This window comes from Thamnophis sirtalis, unplaced genomic scaffold (assembly GCF_051295495.1).
Source record: "Thamnophis sirtalis isolate CommonGarterSnake01/CBP01778 unplaced genomic scaffold, rThaSir2_p1.2 scaffold_10, whole genome shotgun sequence".
NCBI lineage: Eukaryota > Metazoa > Chordata > Lepidosauria > Squamata > Natricidae > Thamnophis > Thamnophis sirtalis.
In genome coordinates, this window is record NW_028261390.1 from 43,848,635 (window position 1) to 43,875,981 (window position 27,347).

A 27,347-nucleotide genomic window follows, 5' to 3' on the forward strand; every position below is an offset into this window, starting at 1 on the left:
AACCTATTTCCACTAGTTAATGTATTAGTTCCTTAAAGATCTATGCAGGCGTTTACATTTTCCCCATTCCCATCTCAAAGTTTCTCTAAATAAATTGGCATCAATTTAGTGAAGAATATGCCATTTGTCTGAATGATTAGTAAAAAAATGCAGATAGGCAGACCACATGGTCATTATTTATTTTACTTATTTAAAGCTTGTTTACTACAACAGTCAATCCAACAAGCTCCCAGTTTTATTATGCCCAGCCTCAACTATGCACTGTATTTTATTAGTTTGCACTTTTATTGATGTACTATGCCCAGAGTCACAAACTGTCAGTCGGGCAGTCTAACAATTCTTTAAATTAATAAAATTTAATAAAATTTCCGCTCCTCAAGGTTATGTTCTAAAATACACAAAATCATGAAAAAGACTGGAAGAGAAAGGATGGGGGGGAAATGATGACATACTTGGTTTGGTTGCCCAGATAGATAGAAATATACATATATAGATTACTACACTGTATTCAAGTGTTCATAGCACTTTTTCTTCAAGGATCTCATTTTTTGCATAGCTGGTTCATTCCCTTTCTACTTCTTGGTCTGCAGCAGTATGTCTGCTTCTCCTTTTACCCATTTAGGGTAAAAAGATTCCTTAATGCTTCTTTTAATGAGGTTTAGTAATCTTAGGATTAGGAATCCATGTGTTTTATTTTTCAACACATTGAGAAGTTTGGCTTTCCCAGTGTACATTTATTTACAAAAAAATCTTATCTTGCCTGGAAACAAAAAGTATTTAAGTGAGCAAGCCTGCCAGGGAGGTAAGTTCAACAAGGTAAAAAGTTCCCTATGGTAAATGAGTGTGGGCCATAACAATTTATTACTTTAAAAAAGTTACACTTCTTTTTCAATTCAAGTACAGGTAGTCCTTGACTTACAACCACAATTGGGATCAGAACAGGGGGTGGGATTTTACTGGTTCGGACCAGTTCGGGTGAACTGGTAGCTCCGACAATCTGCTGGGAGCGAACCGGTTTGCTCTGACAATCAAGTGGGCCTGCCCACCTGCCCCTGTGCTCTACTGACTCAGCTGATTCATGCGGCAGAGCAGATTGCCATGCCTCAGCGGTGTTACTCTCCAGCAGTAACGCAGAAGGTAAGTTTTTTAAAAATTGCACCTGCGTGTAAAGCATGTGATCATTGAACCAGTTGTTAAACCTACAGGATCCCACCACTGGATCAGAATAAGCAAGATGAGTCACAGCTGATTTTATGACTTTTGCCATGGTGTTTAATATGTAGTTGTTAAGTGAATCTGGCTTCCTCCATTGACTTTGTTTGTCAGAAGTCGGTTGCAAAGGTCACAAATAGCAATCACCTGACCCCGGGGTGCTGCAGGCTTTGTAAATACATGCTGGTTACCAAATGGACGAATTGTGATCATGTGACCGTGGGAATACTGCTTGGGTCATAAGTCCAAGGACTAGTTATAAGTCAAGTTTTTTTCAAAGCTGTTATAACTTCTAACAGTCACTAAATGAATGGTTGTAAATTGAGGACTACATCTATCCTTCACTGAATTTTGTCACATTCAATTTTCTGGCAATTTAACATATATTGCGATTACATAGAGCTCAGTAGAAATTGGAAGAATGAATTTTCAAAGTTGTACATTAGAAAATAATCATTTCATTTAATGTTCCAAGAAATTTTGCTGGAAAAATAATGCTGTGGGTACAGTGGTGGGTTTCAAATTTTTTTAGAATCTCTTCTGTAGGTGTGGACAGCTTTGTGGGAGTGGCTAGCCAGTCATGTGACTGGGTGGGCATGGCCAACTTGTAAAATGTGGTGAAACTGACTTAACAATGTTCTTGCTTAGCAACCAAAATGTTGGCTCAGAAACTCTGGCATTTGAAGCACGCAAGTCTTAAATCTGTCAAGTTACAAGACACTTGTACCCCTAACCCTTTAGAACTCCTCCCCAGGGGTGTTCAAACTTGACAGCTTTAAGACTTGTGGACTTCAACTCCCAGAATTCCTCCTCTCACTCTTCATCTTGGTGATGTGCGGACGGGCGCGGGGAGGGAGCTGGAACCAGTTCTAAACGGCACTGTAGATTTGTGGAACCTCTTCTATAGAAGAGGTTAGAACTGGCAGGAACCCACCCCTATGTGGATAACACCTATTTAAGAACAAAGTATTAAATATAAATATTTTAGATTACAAAAGGCCATACATTGCCAGTAGCAGTTATGAGCCATCAAAGTAATCCTCCATTTACAACAAGAAAAGAAGCATAACTGAAGGCAGTTTAGTTTCACAATGCTAGAACAACATAAGGAACTACACTTCTTATATAAATTTCATTGCATTAAAGGCCTATCCTCTCACATACAGTCACAGATCTAATATGGCTTGTCTTTTTGATAAATAATGACTGAAAAAACATAACTATAAATTAGGCAGGCATACAGTGAAAACTATAAAAAAAAATCCACCCTTATCCTGAACAAGGGTACAGAGGTTAACAAATCTGAGATTTTCTCCAGGCAGAGAAGGATGGGGTCTGATGCTTTTATGCTGTTGGGAAGAGGTTACCCTGAAAACAGTGTGAAGCTTATTATCTCATTCCACTAAATTCTTGCAAAAAAAAAAAGCAGCACCAAGCAGCATCATGGCTTTTAAAAAGTCTTTGAACATCATGTAGCCTTCGAAATACTCTTTCATTCTCCCTGTGCTTCAAAAATCAACGTGACATTAGAAAGAATTTTACTTTTTCAAGCACGCTCTTACAGAAGCAAAGTGTATATTTGCCAGAGAAACATGGTAAAGGCATTTATGGGATCCTGATTCTATAGCACAGATTAAGATACAGTAGGTTCTCTATAGACCTGAATGCTTTCACGAAGATTCTTGATGAGCAGAAACTATCTCTAGGGAAAACATATAGCATATAATTATTAGCCTGGATCAGAAGCTGGGAAATTTGTTGTATTTTTTTTATTATCTTGTAATAAATCCTACAACATTGTATTGGATTGTTTTAATACAATGACCTTTATGCAATATTAATTAAAAAACTATTGGCATTGCTATTTTAATAACTTAGTATGTAGGAAATAGAAAAAGGCAAAAATATTCTATCAATATTAATTGTAATTTATTATGTCAATATTACCAGCAGAACACTATCTCATATTTCATCCAGAGTGGAGTATATAACATTAGGAGTAAAAGTATACTGAAGACTGCATAAAAGTATTTATTATATGATAAAGATTACATTCTTGAGCTGATTATTGTGTTAAGGACTCCATTGTGTTGAATCTATCCATCTGTCCACAGACACACACACACAAACACACACATTAATAAAAGGCATAAATGAAGGAAATTCATCAAGAATTAAAATTTCAAGAAAAAGAGGAAAGAAGAAAAAGAACTATTGGGCTTCTAACTTTCCCTCTTTGTATACATCTGCTAATGGAAATCTATTTTGAATCATCAGAATGGAAAGGTTTACAATAATCTCACTAAGGGAACATTTAGATGTATTCCTAACATGAATTGTATTGGGACCATTAGATTCGTGCATGATATTTCACATTAAATTCTCTGTCCCTTCTATTTCAGACTTAAAGTTGTGCGTTTAAGAGCAGGTTTTATATTACCGTAAATTGCATAGGATTGGTTTGTTTCTTCTTCTCATACACTTTGGCAGACTACAATCCTATTTCTAGGAACTTGTTAAGCCTCAATTTACACAGATCCTGCCTGCTACACACCACCTGCAACTTGATACAAACATGGTTCATATTTCTGGCCTGCAAGCATGTGACAGCATACTCCATATATCCCCTTGCTGATAGGATATGCACAGCAGGATGTTGGCTTGCAAGATAATCTCTGGATTAGAAATCTCAAAATGCATAGAATAGCATGAAAAGATTTGACCTATTGGACATAACATGCTCAAGCTGAGTAATTCTGTTCTTATACTGAGCAAAGAATGTGAAATGCTGCATTTATTATTATGGAAGAGAAAGAATGTTGGTCTTACCTGAACGTGTCTTTTAAGAGGAAGGGAGGGAGTGGTCACATGTGGGTATTCTCAAAGCCTGGTCCAAAGACTGAGAGCAAAGACTTAAATACTGGTGCCTTCCAATCCTGGCCCAGTTTCGAATGGTAGAACTGAAATAACAAAACACAACAACAACAACCCCCTCCCGGACCACCCGGGCCCTCCCCTTGGCCCCAACGGAACAACACTCAGGGCGGGTCGTGACCACTCTCTCCCTTCCTCTTAAAAGACACGTTCAGGTAAGACCAACATTCTTTTTCCAGAGGAAGGGAGGGAGTGGTCACATGTAAGACATACCCAAGCTATAGTCCCAGGGAGGAAGAACAAGAAAACCACTAGGACCCAAGGGGAGCATCAGCTGCCACCCTCTGCAAGACCCTCTGACTAAACGACGCGTCTGCAGACGTGAAGACATCCAGATGATAATATCGGATGAAAGGCGTCGGAGAAGCCCAAGTGGCCGCACGACAAATGTCCTCAAACGGGGCCCTCGTGGCCCACGCCGCCATGGTCGCGGCACTCCTGGTAGAATGGGCCGTGATGCCCGACGGGGCCGGATGACCAGCCGCCCCATAGGCCTCCGTAATGGCCTGGTGCAGCCACTGGCCAATGGTGCCCAAGGACCCCCTAGAACCTAGCGTTCCCGGCTGAAACGAAACAAACAAGGCCTCTGACCTACGGATCCCTTCGGTCCGCCGGAGGTAAATCTGCAGAGCGTGGTGCACGTCCAACCGATGCCATAGCCTCTCCCTATCAATGGACGGGCCAGGGCAAAAGTCGGGCAGGACGATCTCCTGAGCCCTATGGAAGGGAGAGTTCACCTTCAGGATGAAGGTAGGATCAAGGCGAAGGACCACCCTGTCCTGGTGAAAATGGCAAAGGTCGTCCCTGGACGACAGGGCACCCAGTTCTGAAATATGCCAGGTGGAAGTAACCGCCACCAGGAAAGCCACTTTCAGCGACAAGAGCCATAGATGAACAGACCGGAGATGTTCGAACGGGGTCCCCGTCAAAGCCCTGAGCAGCAGGGGAAGATCCCACATGGGGAACCTGTGGACGGGGGAGGCCTGAGATTAGCCGCCCCCTTCAGAAAATGTTTCATCAGGGGACACAGGAGAGGGAAGAAGACCCCTCCCCAAGACTGAAGACAAAGCCTCCACCTGGCGACGCAACGTATTCTGTGAAAGCCTGTCGTCAAGGCCCTTCTGGAGGAAGTCCAAGATGTTAGGAATAGTGGCCCTATCGGGAGAAATACCAAGAGGAGCACACCACCGGACAAAGGCCGCCCAGGTGGAATTGTAAATGCAGGTCGTCGATGGACGCTGAGACACCTCGATGGTACGAATGACCCCAGAGGACAGGTTAGCCCCCATTACAAGCCACCGTTCAAGAGCCAGATGGTCAGATGGAGCCACTGGGGCTCCAGGTGAATCAGGGCCCCCTGTAGCAAGACCACCTCCCCCCGAGGAATCCTCCATGGAGGGGCCACCGACAGCTGGACCAGGTCTGCGAACCAGGGCCTCCTGGGCCAACAAGGGGCCACCACAATGACCAGGGCCCCCTCCGCCACCACCTTCCTGACGGTCCCCAGGACGAGGGAATGGGAGGGAATGCATAAGGAAGGCCAAAGGCCACCGGCTCATGAGGGCATCCATGCCCTCCGCAGACTTGGACTGGAAACAGGTGAAAAACCGAGGAAGTTGGGATTTTGTGGGTGAGGCGAACAGATCCACCAGAGGAGTCCCGAACCTCTGACAGATCCTCTGGAACAACGACGGGTGGAGTTGCCACTCGCCATTGTCCAGAGTCGCCCGACTCAGCCAATCCGCCTGGACGTTGGAGAGCCCGGAGATGTGTTCTGACACCAAAGATAACAGGTGCCTCTCCCCCCAGGTGTCCAGTCACAGAGCCTCTAGTCAGAGAGCCCGCGAGTGGGTCCCCCCTTGATGATTGATGTGGGCCTTGGTGGCTATATTGTCTGTCAGGAGGAACACGTGACGCTTCCTCCACCGAGGACTGAAAGTGATGCAGAGCCAGGCGGGCCACCTTCAGCTCCAGCCAATTTATGTTGTGGCAGAGATCCGAGGCCATCCACCTGCCCTGAGCCATCCGAGAACCCACCAGGGTCCCCCACCCAAACAGACTCGCGTCTGTGGTGATGGTCACCCTGTCCGGCTCCCAGAAGCAGCAGCCCCGCTGAATGGCCAGGGAAAGCCACCACCCCAGAGAGACCCGGACCCCCACCGGAAGACGGAGAGTCCGAAGATAATTGATCAATCGCCCCCTCTGAAAGGGAATGAGTTCCCACTGGAGAGGTTGAAGGTGAAGCCTGGCCCAAGGAACAATCCCGATGCAAGAGACCATCTTGCCCAATAACTGTGATAGAAAGAGGATCGAAGCTGACTGACTTCTGCGAACGCTTGCTGCCAGCTGACGAAGGCTGCTCTGATGTTCCTGGGACAGACGCACTACCCCCGACATGGAGTCTATGACCGTCCCCAGGTGGAGAATACACGTGGAGGGGGAAAGATGGCTTTTGGCAAAGTTCACCGAAAAGCTCAGGCTCTGAAGACTCCGAATGGTGAGCCGAAGGTCCGAGATGGCCTGAGGAAGAGACCCAGCCTGAATCAAGACATCATCCAAATAGCATTGGAGCAGCACTGTGATGGAGCGCAGATGAGCTGCCAGGGCCGCCAGGACCTTTGTGAAAGTCCGGGGAGCCGAGGCCAGTCCGAAAGGAAGAGCCCTGTACTGGTAGGGGCAGGTCCCGTGCAAGAACCTCAGGAACCTGAGGTGAGCGGGCAGAATAGGTCTGTGAAGATAGGCCTCCGTGAGGTCCACGGAGGCCAGGAAGGATAGACTTGAGGGAGGACATTTTGAAACGCCTGTACACCATCGCCCTCCAGCCTCCCGTGTTCTTCGGAACCACGAACAGGTTGGAGTAGTGGCCCAGGCCCCGTTCCTCTCCACCCTCAAGAACGAAGCTTCGCTAACCAAGGAAGGAGAGGAAGCACAATACTGGGCCCTGCCTAGCCCCCCCCCCCATGCCTGGAAGAAAGGGAGCCCTTGTCCCGCTGGGCAATGCCCCGTGAAATGGCTGCAGAAATAAGCCTTTTAAGACTTTCAGGGAGGTTATCCAAATCCTCTACATCACCATAAGCAGAACTAGGCCCCTGCGGTGCCAACCTGCGAGAGGAGCAGGGGCCCCTAGACGTGCCCTCCAAAGGATGACCAGAAGGAGAGAGGGAACTCCTCCTCCTGGAATAGGCCTGAGGCCTGTTGGGGGAGCTCGAGAAGGGCTAAATCCCCTAGGAAAAGACTGGCTAGAAATAGGCCCGAGAGGAGACCGGGACCTGTCTCGGGATGAGGGCCCAGCTGACTTGGCCTGTCTCTCTGCCCTGGCAAACGTCTTCTCAATCGCCCTATGCCACCTGGCCTCCTCTCTGGTGGAGGACCTAGATGGGTGCTGGGCAGCCAAGGATCCTGGGGGGGGGAACCCCCTGCCCTACCTCCTGATCCATGGTTTCCTCATCCCTGATTGGGCCCACCACCTGGCCCTGGGGAATCTCCGCTCCCTTGTCCATAGCCTACTCACGTGTCCGATGAAGGAAGCAGGAACACAAGCCACCACAGGCCCCGCTGGGACCAGGGCCTAAAAGCCTGCGGGGGAACTAGGCCAAATCTCCCCTTGCCAGGCCTCACCCTCGTTGCAGAGGGTGGCCAAGGTGGCGCAGTGGTTAAATGCAGCACTGCAGGCTACTGCTAGATCAGCAGGTCAGCGGTTCAAATCTCACCGGCTCAGGGTTGACTCAGCCTTCCATCCTTCCGAGGTGGGTAAAATGAGGACCCAGATTGTTGGGGGCAATATGCTGACTCTCTGTAAAACCGCTTAGAGAGGCCTGAAAGGCCTATGAAGCGGTATATAAGTCTACTGCTATTGCTATTGCTATTGCAGGCCGAAGCAGAGATCCGAGTGGCGGCAGCCAAAATGGCCACCGGAGCTCCGTGCATGGGCGAGAGGCCGCCAACAAACTCAAGCAGTTCAGCCAGTCTTCCAGGGGCTGGCGCCACACAAAGCACAATCGGGGAGAGCCACGTAGCACCCAGGCATGCTCTCCTCACCCCTGCTCATCCCCCTCACCAGCCAGTCAAACATCGGTGGAGCGGCAGCCGCTTGGAGCGATCGGCGGCTCCGCGGGCAGCTTGTGCGCTCCACGTGGCACTGAGGCGCTTCTGCCGCATTCCTATAAGGGAAAGCTGCTCCTTCTGCAGCTGAAACCAAGAGCTGGCACCCCCGCAATCCCGGGGATAGGGCTGAGGCTCCGGGCCTGCGGTGGGGAGGCTAAAACACTTTACATGGCCCTCCCCAACCGCCCAGGCAGAGAACTGTCCTTTGGGGCTGCAGCTGCACAATTTAGAATTTAGGAAAACTTTTAAAAGTGCCCAATTAAGCCAAATAGAAAGCCAGATCGCAATAAAAATAAAGCCTACCTATGGAATATTCTCAAACAATATTTGGACCAAGAAAGACTGAGAGAAAACTGGGCCAGGATTGGAAGGCACCAGTATTTAAGTCTTTGCTCTCAGTCTTTGGACCAATCAGTCTTTGAGAATACCCACATGTGACCACTCCCTCCCTTCCTCTGGAAAACCTGGTCCATAGTTTTAAAAAAAGCGTTATGTGAAACTCTCAGTTGATTCCATCAAGGAAAAGTGTTAGTCAATATTAATGCTGTACCCATCTGGCAATGACACTTACATGGAGAAGAATATGGCTTAGACTATAAAGATAAATAGTAAAAAGCACAAATTAATAGATGAAGTGAAAGGAAGAAAAATAGGTATGTTATGTATCTGCAAAACTGAGAAAAAGAGAAGGAACACAATAGATCTGAATCAAGATTACCTGTCATGAAATCTGCACCTGCAGGAGCAGAAGGGAAAACAACACAGAGCTTCTCCTAACATTAATAAAATGCATAGTTCTAGTTGGACGCAGGTGGGAGAAGAGGTTCAGGGTAACCACCTCCTAGAATCCCTCAGCATATACAGTATCTAGTAGGTTAGAAGGTTATAGCTTGAGTTTGGCAAGATTATATACATTATAAGCAATAAATGATTGGACTCAACTGGGTTTCACTGTCCCGTTTCTGGGCTTTGACCGGACTGGGCCTAATTTTATGAAATGGAATTGATGAACAAATCTAAGGAGGTGATAGTATACATTAAATTATGAATTAAAAGTTATGTGACAAAATATGAATTGATGCTACCGAGGCTATTGTAGGTGTGGATGGAAGAAGGAACCAATAGGTTGGTGACAGCTGTATGATATGAAAATGATGAAAAAGGAACAAGTAGAAATGAATTTGGAGAAAATTCCACAATACCCTGGACTAATTCAATATAATGTAACTGGGGGTGGGGTGGAGAATGTAACTGGGGGGGAGGCGGGGGGGTAAGCTGCCAGGAATAGATAAATGGAGAAAAGAGAAGAGAAATAACAATTGGGCTAGTCAGAGACTCAAGAACGGTTGAGAATTACAACTGCTCTGGGAACATCTGCTTAAGAAATCATTTTGATTAACTACCTAGTTTAAGCATAAGTATATTCACATGTAAAGATGGAAAAGTAATAAATAAAAACATGATTTTTATGATGAAAGAATTAGTGAAGAAAACCAGTGATGAGAGAAGCTGAATATATCGGTGTCAGGAGTGAATCTTTGGGAATGAATGGAGATGGAAGAAAAGGAAGGATAAGAAAAAAGTGAAAACAGAAATGACTGCAGGAAGCAAAATAAGAAGTCCTGTATGAGAGAGTATTAGAAGATAAATTTACTACTCCAAAAAATGGAATGGCAATTGAATACAGTATAAGCAGATGTGTCTGCAGGGTTGGTTAACCAAAAGTCAAGATGACAGCCTCATATGACTGTGTCAGCAAATCTCTGCCCCCTTTTTACATGCATTGAGGCAAGAAAGAGGATATAGAAGCATCTTAAATTAGTGAAAAGAATTACAATACAGAATGCAATAAAGTATGCAAAATTACACCAATAGGATGTAAGAAAATGATGCATTGTGGAATAGTTAAAAAATACAGGTAGTCCTTGGCTGTCTCAGGCAGGGAAGGTATGTTGCAGAACCCATCAGTTAAAGAATTCCAACTGGTGGAGATTAGGAAGAAAACCTCTGCCATTGCCCCTGCCCTATGGAACATTCTTCCTCTGACGGTAAGAGAGGTCTCCATTCTTCTGAAAAGGAGTTAGGACATCATGGTTCTGTCATCTCATGTAGGACACCTATGGAGCACACAGCTGTGGGATTAGTTAGTCTCCTAAAAGCCCCCCCTTCATGTTTTAAATAATTTTAATCTTTTGCCACCTCTTAATTTTAATTTTTTTAAACTTTCATATATGCTGTTTTATATTTTAATATTTTATTGTATACCCCCAGAATCCCCCTCTAAGAGAAATAGACAGTATGGAAATGTGGAAAAAATTGTTAAAATATGGGTGCAGTTTGTTTACAGTGTGGATGTGCAACTAGCTTAATATGTGTGTGAAGACTAAAACTATGCCTGAGAATTGGAAGAATTTTGTTATTGTTCACCTAATCCAAAAGGAAAAGGAACTAGATTGATTACAAAAACTACAAAGGGATTAGCTTGTATTCCTAGGAAAAATTGTACTTGAAATGGTGTGAAAAATTATAATAAACAAAATCTGGATCATTCAATCTGGAATGGTGGGAATATTTACAGGTTAGAAACAGGTTTAAAAGTGATAAGGTGCGGTTCGGGATCTACCCAAACCCTCAGGGGCTAGATAAGATTTTGTTTGGTGGAGACAAGAAAATGTTATTGAAGATTTACCAATTTTTGACCTGCCAAGATGCTAATGAAGAGATGGATAAAAGCCTTCTAATAGCATGGGAGAGAAACTTTGGCTATGAGATTGAAATGGGCAAATGGTGGGATCTATGGAGTAAGACCATTAAACTTACAATATCTACAGCATTCAAAGAAAACATATACAAGATGGTTTATAGGTGGCATTTCCCCCCAACGAGGTTAGCCAAGATGTTCCCTGGGTTATCTCCATTGTGTTGGAAATGTGGAAGAAAGGATGGCACATTCTACCATATTTGGTGGGCCTGTACTGAAGCCACGAAATACTGGAAAAGGATTAAAAAATGGCTAAAAGAGGTTACCAGGGCAAACATGGAATGGAGACCCGAGAACCTTCTACTAAGCATTAAACCAGAAAACATGAGCAGTTCAATATGGCATTTGAGCCTACATATAATTGTGGCCGCAAGAATAACTTATGCACAATTTTGGAAATCCACTACCATACCGTCGGAAGATGCTATAATTAAAAAGATCTATGAATGTGCAGAAATGGACAGAATGACGGGTTGGCTGAGGGACAAAGGAGAAACGGAACATTACCTTAGCTGGAACTTATGGTATATGTGGGCGACAAGGAGAACAGCAGGGACTTAAAATGGGGAAAGTTAAAAGTGAACATGGGTATTGTAATAGATCCCTGAATTTTGTAATGAGAAGATGTGGCTTAGAGACCTAACAATGAGGAAGGAAAGAAAAAAGTTGGGCTGTGAATGACTGTCACCGCGGGGGAGGGGGAGGGGAGGGGGTTGTATGTTTAAAATTGTATTTGTATTTGTATGTTTTACTCTTTTAAAAATGTATAACTAATAAATATTACTTTAAAAAAAATATGTGTGTGAAGACTAAAACTATGCCTGAGAATTGGAAGAATTTTGTAATTGTTCACCTAATCCAAAAGGAAACAAAATCTGGGTCATTCAATATGGCTGTTTGTGCTGGGCAGTGGGCATGTAGATCATATTTTTGCTTTTTCCCAGCTCCCAGAAAAACACATGAATGTACAAGATAAACTTTACATATATATTTATTGATTTAGATAAAGTATATAACAAACTGAATTGTGTGATGGAGAAAAGAACCTCTTTTCTCACTGCTGAATTACATTTTGTTAAATAGGATCCAGTAAGTTGGTTGAGATTCTTCTGTATCTTACGCTTACTTTCTGGAGTGTTGGCTATTCCTGCCAGCTTGGTGTCGTCTGCAAATTTGACGAGTTCCCTTTCTATCGTCTATTTTAAATAATTGATAAAGATATGGAAGAATACTGGGCCTGTTAACTTGTTAAGGATCTGGGTCTGGAATTTTAGCTATTTCTCAGAAAAGAAAAGAAAAGAAAAGAAAATGCAAAAACCACATGCTTCTGTACATTTCTGTACACGTTCATCTCAAAGAAATGAGTTTTGAAAAACAGGAGGCAATATATAAAGCATTATTAAGTAGGGTGATTTCCAGTATAGAAAGTTGGAAAAATATAGCATGTAGGGTAAACTTAAACTAGCAATACTTTTTTTCTCTTTTCCTTAATTTATGTCTTAGGTTTATTGCTTTACTACTTCAAAACATTTCTGTGCTATGCACGACATGCTTTTAGGAAGCGTTAACCAGCTTGGCTAGTGAGAGGTTACTAAATCTACAAATGCTTAAAACTTTTAGTTGGACTACTAAAGCATATTAATATGGATATACTGTAACTTACTTTGAACAGAAAAATCAACCCAAGAGAAAGGTTGGAATGGTGTCTCCCCAGGGAGGCAGACTTTGTGGATTAAAAAGAAAAACGAAAAACTAAAGGAACATGTCATGTTTAGCTTTAAGCAGCAACATGAGCCAAACTCTTTAGCTATCATGAGGTTTGGGGGGTGGGATGCCTGTGCTATCATCAAATGCCAGTGGTTATGTTTAGATTTAATTCCTCTCAGTTTATTCTATAAATAATGAATCATAACTAAAAACCAGATTTTCTGTCAGCAAGGCAGAACATGATAACCACACACCATGTATGCACCAGATAATAATTTCAAAACAAATGATAATTCAGAATGCAAATAGCCAACTTGCTAGTGGACAGCAGCCAGACTCCTAGCTAACACTCTAACAAGATCTCTCAGCAGTGATCTGTTTAGATATCTGCCATAATATAAAGGCTAGCTTGAAGTAGACTTGCAGGCTTGGGATTTCAGCCGTTCTTTAACAACAAGCAGTCTGGACAGTATCTGCAACCATTTTTCCATCCTAATTTTTAGCTATGAATAGAATGGACCGTATTGGCTCACACTGCCTCATGCCTCTTAGATTGAAACTTGTGGCCCTTTAACAGTTAGCAAGCTGTATCTGAGCACTGCTCTGAAAGAAAAGAAATATTTGTTTAGCCCCCATGCCTTAAACTATACTAAAAACATGAAGCCAATGAATACAAAGCTGTACAATTGAGACCTTGAAACTTCCATCCACTCTTCTATCAGTATTAAAAGGAGATATAGGTAATCCTCGATTTACAATAGTTCATTTGGTGAATGGTTCAAAGTTATAACCACACTGAAAAAAGTTACTTATGACCGTTTTTCACAGTTACGACCTTTGCAGCATCCCCATGGTCATATGATTAAAATTCGGATGCCTGGTAACTAGTTCATATTTATGACTGTTGCTGTGTCCCAAGGTCATGTAATCATCTTTTGCAACCTTCTGACAAGCAAAGTCGAAAGTCACTTAACAAACCGGGTTACTAACTTATCAATTGCAGTATTTCACTTAACAGCTGAGGTAAGAAATGTCATAAAATGGGGCAAAACTCACTTAACATATATCTCACTTAACAACAGAAATTTGGCATTCAGTTATGGTCATAAATTGAGGACTGCCTGTATGTCGAGTCCTTTGTATTAAAGAGATATAGCTGTGAATAGTTCTCTCTCTTTTCCAAGAATTATCATATTTACTAAAACAAGTTTTCTATTAAGCCTTGGCCAACAGGATACTTTCTGCTGTCTACCAATCCCAGATCTTTTCCCCCCAGAATGCCTAAGGAGGGCAGCAGGTTACAGAAAATTGTTCTGACTTACCTCTGCTGCTAAATGAAGGCATTTGTTCAATTTTATTATATTCCATTTATTTTTTTCTATATCTAAAATTATGGAGAAAACCTTTGTGTCTTAATAATATTGAGTCTTCATCGTAATATCAGAGTTGTTTAAATCTCCTTCATTCAGTAATACAATTCAAAGATTTTTTTCTCTCGATGTAAGCAATCTTAAGAGTGTAGCCACTATTACAATAACAATGTTTGCCTGTGGCTATAAAAACTGGCTTTGAAATTGGAAATAATGGAATCATCCCTTATCTGTAGATCAGATAAAAAGTCCCTAATAAGGTAGATTTAGAAAGCATACATAGAGATGAAGTTGCCACTGAAAATGCCTCCTGCTTATACTATATTCCCAAGTGAGAGTCTGCAGCTCTCAAAAGGGTCAAACATGACTAGACAAATTGAAAGTGAGTGCCTAGCAAAATCTGCAAGGTTAAGGGAGAAATTTATATAATACCTATGATCAGCTTGAAATACCACGAAGAATGATGCACAGATCATTGTCTCAAGTCAAAGAGCCAAAGTATAAAAGACTTTCAAACTCCCAATTCAAACTCCGAAATTCATTACTGCAAATGCCACAAAACAAAACATCATACATATTACACTTATTTTTAAGATCACTATATTTCTTTCTTCTTCTTAAAAAGAGGTGATATAAAATTAGATGAATCACATAAATTGTGGTTTTTAAATACAGTAGTGTATAAAAATCTAAGGTTACAGTTAATTTTTTTCACTTTCTATGCTTACCTCCCACTAAGCCATTTTTATGAATAGGAGAATTAAATTGGCTACTTAAAGATTTTACACCAAAGCTCAGGATAGGAAAACAAACAGAGACAGCATGTCTGAACATGAAAGAGTGGCACATAGAGAGGCACATTGTTTTGGACTGCTTCCCATTTTACAGAGGGTGGGAAAGCCAGACAAATTAAAACAGGTTTTTCTAGATAACAAGTCATTAGCATGCTTTTAAAATGATGACATGTTTTCAAAGTTATGCTTTTCATGTCCAGGCCAACCATCTATTTAATAATGGTTAGAAAACTATGGAGGAAAAACTAACAATATTATGTACTAATACAGAACTCTTATATTGAGATATTCAGAATTTTAAATTTTTACAGAATATATCAAGAATATATCAAGAATAGATAAGCTAATCACTGATTCTACTTCAAAGATGCAACAGCCCAAAGTACTGAAGAATTACTTTGTGTACTTTCAATTTGGGCGTATCTTATATGGTAGTCTTCCCACGAGATTGTCCTGGCTCAGACTTCAAACACCCACCAAAATTATGAAGTACCATCTTGATATGCTTGTAGTCTATTCTTCATATCTGCAGGGAAGCCAGTTTCAAACTATTTTCTCAGTAGAGATCATCAGCTGGAACTTACCATTAATTCCAAGCTAGATCTCACCCCCTATTAATCAATGTTTGTTGTTATTATCAAATGAGGGAAAACACATAGAAAAATTAAATACACATCATTATCAGGACAGTTGACATCAACCTTCCCTACTAGATTACTTTCAGAGAAAGTTAGAATTATGGATCTCCAAATTTTATTGATCATGATAATTGAGAGTTGCTGGTTTACAAAAAAAAAAAATCCAAATAACTTAATATAAGTTTAGTAAAGGTCTAGCTTAATTTCTAGACTTAAATAAATAAGCTTTATTTTCCACTGTCAGCCTTTTGATAACATTTATTTGAATTACTTGCTCCCACAGTAAACATTAAATCTCCTGAACAATATACCCTTCCTAGCAACCAAATTACTCCATAGATATGTACAGATTTAACACGAGTTTTAATTTAACTCTTTAAAAATAGAACCCTAGATTTTCCCAGCAGGGTACAAGTGGAGAGGATTTAATTTAATCCTTTTCTCAGGTAGCATGGATACATCAGAACATCAGCAACCTGGCTCTAGAAGGAGACATTTCTACTGCTTCTAGATTTTCCCAGCAGGGTACAAGTGGAGAGCATTTAATTTAATCCCTTTCTCAGGTAGCATGGATACATCAGAACATCAGCAACCTGGCTCTAGAAGGAGACATTTCTATTGCTTCTAGAGTAATCAATTGTAACAATGCAACTGTGATTCTTCAGACAGTTAAAACTCCCAACCTCAATATATTCTAAGAATAAAGGCAAGACGAATCAACTACAGATAACTGACATAAATGCCAGGGATTTAGTCTTGACTGCTTGCGTGTTTTTTCTCTCCTGTTCTCTGATCTAATCTGAATCATATTCCAGTTGAAACAACACAGTAAACTCAACTATAACATGATATGCCAGCTTATGGCTCATTCTAACAATGATTAAAAATATATTGGCTTAGTACAATGCAATATTATAGAATTTATACCCAAACATTTCAGACTACACACAATTGCAACTAGATCATTGATCAGGATGTAGTGTTTAGGAAAACCACTGAGAATTCAATTAATTTTAGTGAATATATTTTTCAAACTTATATTAATTGAAACACCATGTTGTCATACATTCTGCACAAGAATGATAATAGACAAATGTTTCTCACCAGAGTTTGATGATAAAATGTGTCTTTGAGGAGATGAAAGTTTGGTCACGTGAGTATTTTTATTGTCACTTCCTCTCCTAGAAGGGAATGCCATTTTAGATGGTGGTACATTCCTTACAGGAACAGGACTACTTTTAGGAAAATCTTGTCCTTGTGCGATGTCTGTTTTAGACAAAGAAGCCTGCATGATTTAATACCATATGGAAAAAACAAAGAAATGGAGAGAATAAATGTAGAAACATGTATATTCTTACTCTCATAATGTAGAGCACAAAGTAACTACTGCTAATGAAGCATTGTTCACTTGATTATATGTGCTAGTAAGGTCTGCCTCAAATTTTCCATACTGTAGCTACATACTTTTTGTTAATGATAGTTATCCATGCATTCTTGATTAAGCAGAGAAGGCGGCTAACAGTCATAAGCACTATTTCTGGCACTTAGTTGTGTGTGTTTGGCGTATGTAAAGATAAGTGTCTGTTGCTGCAAAATCATCTAATGTTGTAGTTAACTCTTTGTGGTAAGCATCAAGATTTTTTCCTAACATGCCACAAATGTCCCCAAATATTGTTGGAGTGAAACAACAGTTTCCTCCATGAAATTTCAGTTGTTCCTGGAGACCCAAAAAGCTTGCAACTCAACATTCAGAGCAGAAGCAATCAGTGGGTGCTGTGGTAAGCCCTGTTAGGAATCTAAATTGTGAATGTACGTATTTATGTTTAAAATGTTATTAAATACCAATATTAAGTTTGTAATGCTAGCACTCAATCATTTTTATACCAATATTTAAGACAGACTCAACATACTTTTAACTAGCATCAGCATGTTTGCTGGAAGCTTGCTAAAAATTCTCATTGCAAAACATAAGTGGCTGCATATTAACCAGATTGTTGGGTTGGTTTGATAATGCCAGATTATTTACTCATTTTTTTTTATTTCAGGGCAAAAGGATTTGCAAAATATGAAATGGTGTTAATGCTGAACTGAAAGCTAGGAAATGTTATTTTGCAGCACTGTGTTGTATTAATTGCATTCTTAAAACAATCTATGTTAAGCCACAGATAGATTACAATAAGATTAGATGATTAGATTAGATTCAAATTGTAAACAAACTAGCTCTTTTGTATTAGACTTATAGTGGATAGACATATCCGATCTTTAATAAGATGTAATTTTGCAGCATAACTCAATAAAAAAGATAAGGAAAACACGCCAACTAGCCTGTGAGTTTTGTGTTAGCATTTCTCTTCAGTGTTTAAAGTAGAAACAGGCAGCAGTTAACCATATGTAGTTTGTAGCTATTAAGTTACAAACCAACATTGCATGGTAAACATGAAAAAGTGAACAAGTACTGGACAACAATATATACAATGTCTCAAATTTTAAAAAATAATATCCAGTGGAAACCAGAATTTATAATTTTTATCAAAAGAAATTCTATATTTTTTTTATAAATCTAGAAAGCTTGAATGATCATTTTGCTGACAATGGGTAAAAATGAACTGGTGATTCCTAGGTTTGTCAACTATAATGGACTGAATATGTGAAGTTGGGAAATATATAATTCAGTTTTAAAGAGATAAATAATAACAATTTAGCAACTCTTATAAAGAAAATTGGAAACCACTTTTTTAACTCTTTCTATCTGATTCTGGTACTTTTATCTTTTTTACATGTTTGCTCTTGTTTCTCTTTTAACTATATAAAGCCATTCAATAAAAATATATATTAAAAAACCTAAAGCAGCAGTAGCAATGGTTATAATAAATACTATTTACGGGAAAATATGGTTTTCCCCTTTTTGCCTCTAAAATCAAGGTGGTAAAATCATAACCTCAGAAATAAAATGGTTTTCAGTTCAGGAACATGCAACCAGTGAAAAACATGGTTTGAACATCAGATTAAGAATATATACATACAGTACACAATGCACACATAAACTTACCGAACAAAATTGCACTAGTCCATGGCCATTGTTTGTAACTTCTTGGGTAGATGCCTCACTTGGAATTCCCGTACAATCATTTGAATGCTTGTTTTCTAGAGCTCTCTGGCAGCTACTCACAGCCCAAGGCTGAATCAAAGTTTCTGCATTGTCCATCCCTTCACTTGGTGACCCACCATAGTTCTGGGAGCTCATTAAAGCCATAGGGAAGCATGATTGACTAAGATGCTTTGCTTTCTCAACCTGATCCACATTCTGCTTTAACATTGGTTTTGGACTCTTCTGAGAAACATTTTCAGAATAAGTTGTAGCATGCACACCTTGGCTAGGAAGCTGTTTATTAAAATGTTGCTTATGAGTCTTATTCATAGGGGTTTCTGCTTTGGTGCCTTTATCCAAGTCCTTTTTTTTCCTCAGTGATGCAAACAAAAAGGATGGTTGCTTTGGTGAGGAAGACAAGGAGGAGGAGGAAGCAGTAGATAGTTGCGGAGATCTTGGACTTATTTTTAGAGCAGCACTGTCCTTACATTGTGACACAGGCCTGGATACAACTTTTGGCTTAATGTTTTTAAAATTTGGTTTTGGAAAGCTCACAATTTCTGCTTTCCTGGCTTTGGTTATAGTAGCTATAAAAGGAGATCTCTTTGTTGATTTTACTGCAATTTGTTCAGAATTATTTTTAAGGGACGGACTTCTAGGGTGATCTTTTACCAAGGGAGTATTCTTTCCAGGTTTAGATCCCTCACCAGGATCATCTCGCATGGAAACTACAGCAAAAGTTGCATTTTTTGACCCCACAGGAGGCGGCGAGGTCAAGCTATGTTCATTGGCTGGAGAGCTATAAACAATGAAAGTTGATTGACAGTTGTGCTCAGACAGAGCAACTCTTTCTGCCTTTGGTGTATCATTTTGTATTTGCTTGGGTATTTCACTAGGTCCCTTCAACAAGGCTTCATTTTCTTTGAAAAGAGTCTGGATTTTGGTCATGTGCACTTCATCTTCACAAAATTCCTGTTCAGAATGCTCATCAAAGGTTTCAATGGCTAAACGGCAAACATCATGTATGTCATCATCTATACTAGCCCCAGCCATCCATTTATTTTCATCTTGTTCAGGAGTGCTATGCATATATTTCCTATATTTGACTTTGCACATATCAAACTGTTCTGGTTCTGATAATTGCTTACTGTAAGAACCAGCATCCTGCTGTCCTTGCTTTTCAGGCTGTTCACTATTCTGTGAAACTAAATCAATATAATTAGTGACCTCGTCTGCTGCCATTGAAAGCGAAATAGATTGCACACCCTTATCTTGATACATATCTGGTGCATTTGAATTGATGAAAACTTGTAGGCTAGGAGAGTCAGAGTATTCACAGATGAAAGTTTCACCTAATTCCCTAGGACTGACTGCTACCTCATAACATTTACTTATTGTATCCCCCAAATTTATCATTGTAATTAAATTTGTATTAGCATCTTCCTGTTCTATTTGGGCACTTCCTAATTCATATTGTGTTTCAGTAGTGCTCCTTTCCTTAGAGGCAAGGGGCACTAAATTCATGAGATCTGTCTGGCAATAAGACATTGATTTCCTACTACTACAATTCTGAAAAGGTTCCTTTGCAAGGCTTTCTTTGCCACAACCCTCTGACTCCAGGAAAGTCTGATTCATGGCATCCATGTAAAATTGTTCCTTTGAAAAAGAGCACTGTGTGGCCTTTGGGTCTGAAGTCCCCATGCAAATATAATCACTGGGAGCTTTCTGCAAGTCTTGCTCTTCAATGCATGGAGTTGAAGCAATGGTTTTGAGCCCAGTTGCATCCTTAAATATTGTACAGCCTTCATGTTCTACTCCTTGGTGAGGATGACTAATAGTGCTTTCATTCAAAGATCCAATGGTGTTACTCACACATCTGTTGCCATTTTCATCCCTGATGATTAAAGGTGACTGCAAGACTTTTTCCTCTACTTTCTCCACATTCATTTTTTATTCTTTCTGTCCTGTCATTCTTGTAATCTGTAAAATTGTCTTGGTTTTATTTTTAAGGAGGTCCTCTTCAGTTTAATTCATTTTTCATAATTGTAGGATTCCCAATTAAATTCGGTTCTGATCTAGAATTGGATAAATTGAAAAATTACGTCAAATGATAATCTGTTCTTCAAATTGCAATGTAATTGGGCATATATTATACTAAACACACATTGCTGAATATACTTAGTGTAGCACATGGAAAAGAAACCCTAATTAATTTTAGACATCAGCCCAGAATTTATTGAACATTATCTCATTTGTATTATTTTCTCATTGGGAATTATATTCAAAAGAAGCTGTTTATCCCCAAAATATGCAATTTTCAGACAATTTTTTAAAAAGAAAATAGTAGTTTGATGGAATTTTTGATGGGAAAGGGGGCAAAGGACACAATAATAATAATTAAAGAAATAAGAGTTAACTTACTTTCTCAAAGTACCAACATAGATCAAATCCCTACACTTTGGGGGGAAATAGAACAAATGGGTACAATATAAACTTATTTTTAAGCACATGTGTTTAAGATAAAGTAGTTTGACCTTGAGTCACTGTTGATATTTAACACTCTTCTGATTTGACCCACAAAAATAGGTATTTATTTTTAGAATTCTAACTAAGGATCAAGTTTTGAAGAAACTGGTATCTTTATTAGCAAATACAGGAGAAATCCCTAAAATCTTCTGGGTAAAATTAGATTCTTTAAATTGAAAATGTAGAAGAGCGAAAGATAGGTATAAACCAGTTGTTTTGCTTAATTGTCTTCAAGAAGTTTAACTTAACTTTTGGAACGTGAAATAACTTAATGTTTATCTTCTGCTCATGTTGAAGTAAAATGTTGCCACAATATTCTCTATCAGCCTGATGCCCTTCAGAATCAGTAGGTTACTGTTTACTTCATCCCCAGATGACATAGCCATGGAAAGCTGACTTGCTATACAGGTACGATAGTTCTTACAACCTGTTCTCTAAGTGACCTTTTGAAATTATAAGAGCACAAAAAACCTGATTAACAACGGGTCCTCACATTTACAATTATTGCATCCCCACAGTCACATGATCAAAATTCAGGTGCTTGGCAATCAGCATGTATTTATAATAGTTTCAACACCTTGGGGTCATGTGCTTGCCACTTGCAACCTTCCCAGCTGGCTTCTGACAAAGACAATGAGGGAAGCTGCATTCACTTAACCCTAAATGATTCAGTTAACATGGTTTGCTTAACACGTATGACAGAATGGTTGTAAAATCAGGTGTGACCCACTAAGCTGTCTTGCTTAGCAACAGAAATTCTGATCCCAATTTTGGTTGTAAGTCAACAACTAGTTATAGTACCTTATCCATTTCTCCATGAGCTATCAGAAACCTGAACAGACTTCTTTAATTATGTACCTGTGTTATTGTAGGTACAAGAAATTTATCCATTTTCCTAGCTTAAGTTTAATGTGCAATGGAGTACAGTAGAAAATTACACTCTATCATATTTTTCAGATTAGGAACACAAGTTGAAATAGGGAAGAAAATGGTAAGTGAGCACCTGTCTACCCTAGACGAGTTCAAATCATCAGGACCAGATGGGTTACACACGAGGGTTCTGAAGGAACTGGCAGACGAGATCTCAGAACCACTGAACTATATCTTTCAGAGATCCTGGAGCACCAGGGAACTGCCAGAGGACTGGAAAAGATCTGATGTGGTTCCCATCTTCAAAAAACGGGGGGGGGGGGAAAACAGATCCAGAAAACTACAGACCTATCAGCATGACCTCAATACCAGGAAAGATTATGGGAAAGATAATCAAGCAGTGAATTAGCGAACACCTAGAAACAAACAAAGTAATAGCCAAAAGCCAACATGGGTTTATCAAAAACAGATCGTGCCAGACTAATCTTATTGCATTCTTTGATAATGTGACAAAATTAGTGGACCAGAGGAATGCCGTCGATATAGTTTACTTGGACTTTAGTAAGGCATTTGATAAGGTAGACCATAACCTACTACTAAATAAAGTAGAAGACGGTGGATTAGACAGCATCACCACCAGATGGATTTGTAACTGGCTAATCAACCACACTCAACATGTAGTCCTCAATGGAACTGCATCTTCATGGAGGGAAGTATGCAGTGGAGTACCCCAAGGATCTGTTTTGGGCCCAGTACTCTTCAACATCTTCATCAATGATTTGGATGAGGGAATAAATGGGGAACTCATCAAATTTGCAGATAACACCAAGCTGGCAGGAATAGCCAACACTCTAGAAGATAGGCTAAAGATACAGAAGGATCTTGACAAACTTGAACATTGGGCACTATCTAATAAAATGAAACTCAATGGTGAAAAGAGTAAGGTTCTACATTTAGGCAACAAAAAGAAATGCACAGGTACAGTATAGGTGGTACCTTGCTCAATAGTAGTAACTGTGAAAGGGATCTTGGAGTCCTAGTGGACAACCATTTAAATATGAGCCAGCAGTGTGCAGCAGCTGTCAAAAAAGCCAACACAGTTCTAGGCTGCATAAACAGAGGGATAGAATCAAGATCACGTGAAGTGTTAATACCACTTTATAATGGCTTGGTAAGGCCACACTTGGAATACTGCATTCAGTTTTGGTCACAACGTTGTAGAAAAGATGTGGACACTCTAGAAAGAGTGCAGAGAAGAGCAACGAAGATGATTAGGGGACTGGAGACTAAAACATATGAAGAACGGTTGCAGGAACTGGGTACGTCTAGTTTAATAGAAAGAAGGACTAGGGGAGACATGCTAGCAGTGTTCCAATATCTCAGGGGTTGCCACAAAGAAGAGGGAGTCAAACTATTTTCCAAGGCACCTGAGGGTAGAACAAGAAGCAATGGGTGGAAACTAATCAAGGAGAGAAGCAACTTAGAACTGAGGAGAAATTTCCTGACAGTTAGAAAAATTAATCAGTGGAACAGCTTGCTTCCAGAAATTGTGAATGCCCCAACACTGGAAGTCTTTAAGAAGATGTTGGATAGCCATTTGTCTGAAACATTATAGGGTTTCCTGCCTAGGCAGGGGGTTGGACTAGAAGACCTCCAAGGTCCCTTCCAACTCTGCTACTGTATTGTATTGTATTGTATTGTATTGTATATTTTGTTCATACGTCTCTGTATTCAGTAAGGATTTTGGATCCCCTAACCAATACTGTATTATTTTCTGTAGATAAGTAACCATTAGTTACTTAATTACTTATAATGGTATAGTAACTAATAGTTACTATACTACTAATTGTATAATGGTAACCATTTCTTAAAAGTTGTATTATATAATGTAACTTTTTAAGAAATGGTTACCACTATACCATTATTAAAATATAACAGATTTTAAACTGCTGTTATATTTTAAGCTGTTATTAGAAATTCTCAATGTATTGTATTCAGTACTGTGTAAAGTAATGACAAATTTATCAGGAATCCAGAAAATGTCACAATTTAATCACATCATATAAATGAGATATTTCTCATTTCAAATTAGGAATTTTGCGGAATCTCTCCCACTTTGCATCCTTCCATTTATGTTATAAAACTGCACAAAACTGAAAATAATATTGGAACTGGGAAGAATAGAAATGTTTATAATGTATAATACAAAAATTGGACAAAGTTTATTAGGGGAAAAAACAAAATAGATGTTTTATAGCAAATATTTAGTCTTTTGAATTTCTCTTCACTATTACCATTATTGAGAGCCAGTTTGGTGTAGTGGTTAAGGCACCAAGCTAGAAACCAGGAGATTGAGTTCTAGTCCTGCCTTAAGCACAAAGTCAGCAGGGCAATCTTGGGGGCCAGTTACTCACTCTTAGCTCTAGGAAGAAGGAAGTTACAAACCATTTCCCAAATTCTTTCCAAGAAAAACACAAGGACTTATTTGTTAGCATGGTATGTTTACCTATGATTAAATTAATCACGGTTTTCTCAATCCCACATTCTGGATTGAACAATCCAATGAATTATAGGGGTTGAGTTCCTACAACCTGCAAGAATAAAATGTGGTTATTTATTGGTTCAAGTATTGTATGAATCCAGTCAATATTACCAAAGAGTAAGAGCTGCAGTGGTACAGTGGTTAGAATGCAGTACTGCAGGCTACTTCTGCTGATCACCAGCTGCCAGCAGTTTGGCAGATTGAATCTCACCAGGGTCAAGGTTGATTCAGCCTTCAATCCTTCCAACATGGGTAAAATGAGGACCCAGATTGTAGGGGGCAGTATGCTGACTCTGTAAACTGCTTAGAGAGGGCTCTAAAAGTACTGTGAAGCAGTATATAAGTCTAAGTGCTATTGCTAAGCAGAAAAGTAATTAAATATAAATTTAATTGGTCATTTTTATCCTCTTTGTTATGCTATCAGTTCAGTTTCTTAAAACAAAATCAAATATTTCAAGATGTTTTTCTTTTCCTTGTATCACCATGACAAGATGCACAATTTATCCTTCTATATTATTTCAGGATTGATGCATTTAATCTTTGCAGGAATATAATTACTAGCAACCTTCCTCTTTTTCCTTATTAGTTATTTTTTGAAGATTCCTATTTTTTTTCAAATTGAACATTTACAAAGATCACATTCCTGTCAGTCCTGATGTGTTTTACATAGGAAGCAGATGTATTGCAAATAAGAACCACAAAGTCCCTTCCAGCTATATTTTCATAACAAGTGTTTTTGAAATGTGCAGTTGGCTACACCCTTGTTGTTGTTGTTGTTGTTGTTGTTGTTGTTGTTGTTGTTTCTTGGTACAGTTGGTTTCTCCAGCACCTACAGTTTGAGATTCAACCAAAAGTTTCATGACTCATCTTTAGAAATAATATCCTTTCTTTGATAATAATTTATTCAGTAGATATATTTGAATATACTCTTAGCTACCAAAATCCCTACTATAATCTTTTGATATGGCAAACTATCTGGGTTGGACAGCTAAGCATAACAATGTGCTTAATCATATCATTAGGACACAAATTCAGGCAAATGTTCAATCAAACCTGTTTAAACTTTGCAAATGAAACTTTGCAAATGAAACCTTAACTGTCTAGGTTAACTCATTGCATATGAGGAACCAATAATGCTTTGCATAACCATATGCAAATAAAATGATTTAAATCTTCAATAGTGCTAGTGTGATACAGATTCAGAAACTAAGATTTTTTTGCACAGAGATGACAAGCCTGAAAAATCTGCATAGCGGAAATATTAAATCAAGAATTGTGAAGAATAAAACCCATTTTTGAAATAGTTGCAAATGAGTTTCTGGAATAAAATTATACAATAATGGCAGCAAAATTAGGATTACATTAAAACTGCAACAATTCCAATTAGTATTAAAATAACAACAAGTATTAATTTCTGTGAGCAAAGCAGGCTTTGGGACATCTTTCATATTTCATGAAACAAAAAGATGTAATAATCATGAAGTCAGAATAAAGCTAGAAATCTCCTCCAGCTAGCTAAAAAGTTTAGTTTTATTTATCCAAGAATTCACATTCATCAAAGACATTAAACTCTTGCACTCATTTTATAAAGTGCACTGAGCCTGAGAAATCCCATTGGAATGATACTTCAAAAATGCAAATTCCTGGGGGAGCTTATTCAAAAGTCTCAGGATTTACTTATATTTTGCTTGTGAAGGGAAAGAGATAACATGTTATTCCAACAGTAACCATGCATTACTAATAATGGCCAAACCATGGGAGAATTTTTCAGGGTTCTTGCTTAAACAGAAATGAGTCGGAAGGGCCCCTTGCATGCACCAAACATTTCGCCAATCAGTCAGAATTAAATGCTGAAGATTCTTTACTAGAATCTATAAAAAGCAGCCTATTTTCTTTTTTCTGCCTTTTCACGCTCAAGGAAAACTATGCGGAAAAAACAATGGCAATATGTTTGAAACAAAGTTTAGCCAGAAAATAAGCAATGCTTTTGGGAAAGAATCATGTATTTGTTTTTGGTCTTTAGGAAACAAGTTTTTCTTATTACTTGAAAACAATGTGATATGTCAAAGCAACAATATGACAAAATATTGGAAACAGAACTGTCACAATACTTTTCAGTTAAATATTTATCTGCAAATTCAAAAATGTTCTATAGTTGCTTTGTGTGGAAACCAGTTTTTTTAAATAGTAGATCCAGTAAACTATATTGGAATATATTTTCTACTTTCACAAACTCTTCCTATTCTTTAGCTTGACAAATGCAATAGGGTATATTATAATGCATTTTTAAGTATGTTGAATTATTCTGTTGAAAAAAAGCTATTTGGGCCATTAATTCCTTGTACCTTGTACAAGTAGATCTACCAATTGGATACGGAATTTTGGTCTTAAGTCAGTGCGGTCATAAGTTGAGTCATTATATTGACAGACCTGATTTTATGACCATTTTTACTATGGTGGTTGAGCAGATTACTATGCTTATTAAGCAAATCCAGGTTCCCTACTGGACATTTTTGCCTATCACAAATCATGATCACATGTTCACAGGATGCTGCAATTTACTGTAAATGAAATGAAAACCAGTTGCCAAGTGCATGAATTGTAATTACATGATTGCAGGGGTAGTGCAACAGTTGTAAGTGCTACTACAAGTAATAAAGTATATTTTCCAAGGCTATCATAACTTTGAACCATAATTAAATGAATCGTTGTAAATAAAAGACTACCATAGAAACCGAAATTAAGGCATTCCTTACCAACAGCTCTCTAGCTTCAACTTTAATAAATAAACCCATTATCAA

General features: G+C 39.3%; 1 protein-coding gene across 4 annotated transcripts in view; it reads right to left on the reverse strand.

Moving 5' to 3' along the window:
- The window catches only part of MTUS1 (microtubule associated scaffold protein 1), a 109,404-nt gene that overhangs the window by 60,888 nt on the left and 21,169 nt on the right, over positions 1–27,347 (reverse strand). For all 4 annotated transcript variants that reach the window (XM_087724477.1, XM_087724473.1, XM_087724474.1 and 1 more), the window contains 2 exons: positions 18,570–20,683; positions 16,625–16,805 (listed from right to left, as the gene is read on the reverse strand). In XM_087724477.1, coding sequence (XP_087580603.1) covers positions 16,625–16,805; positions 18,570–20,555 — 2,167 coding nt within the window. In that variant the 5' untranslated portion in view covers positions 20,556–20,683. The remainder of the gene's footprint in view (positions 1–16,624; positions 16,806–18,569; positions 20,684–27,347) is intronic.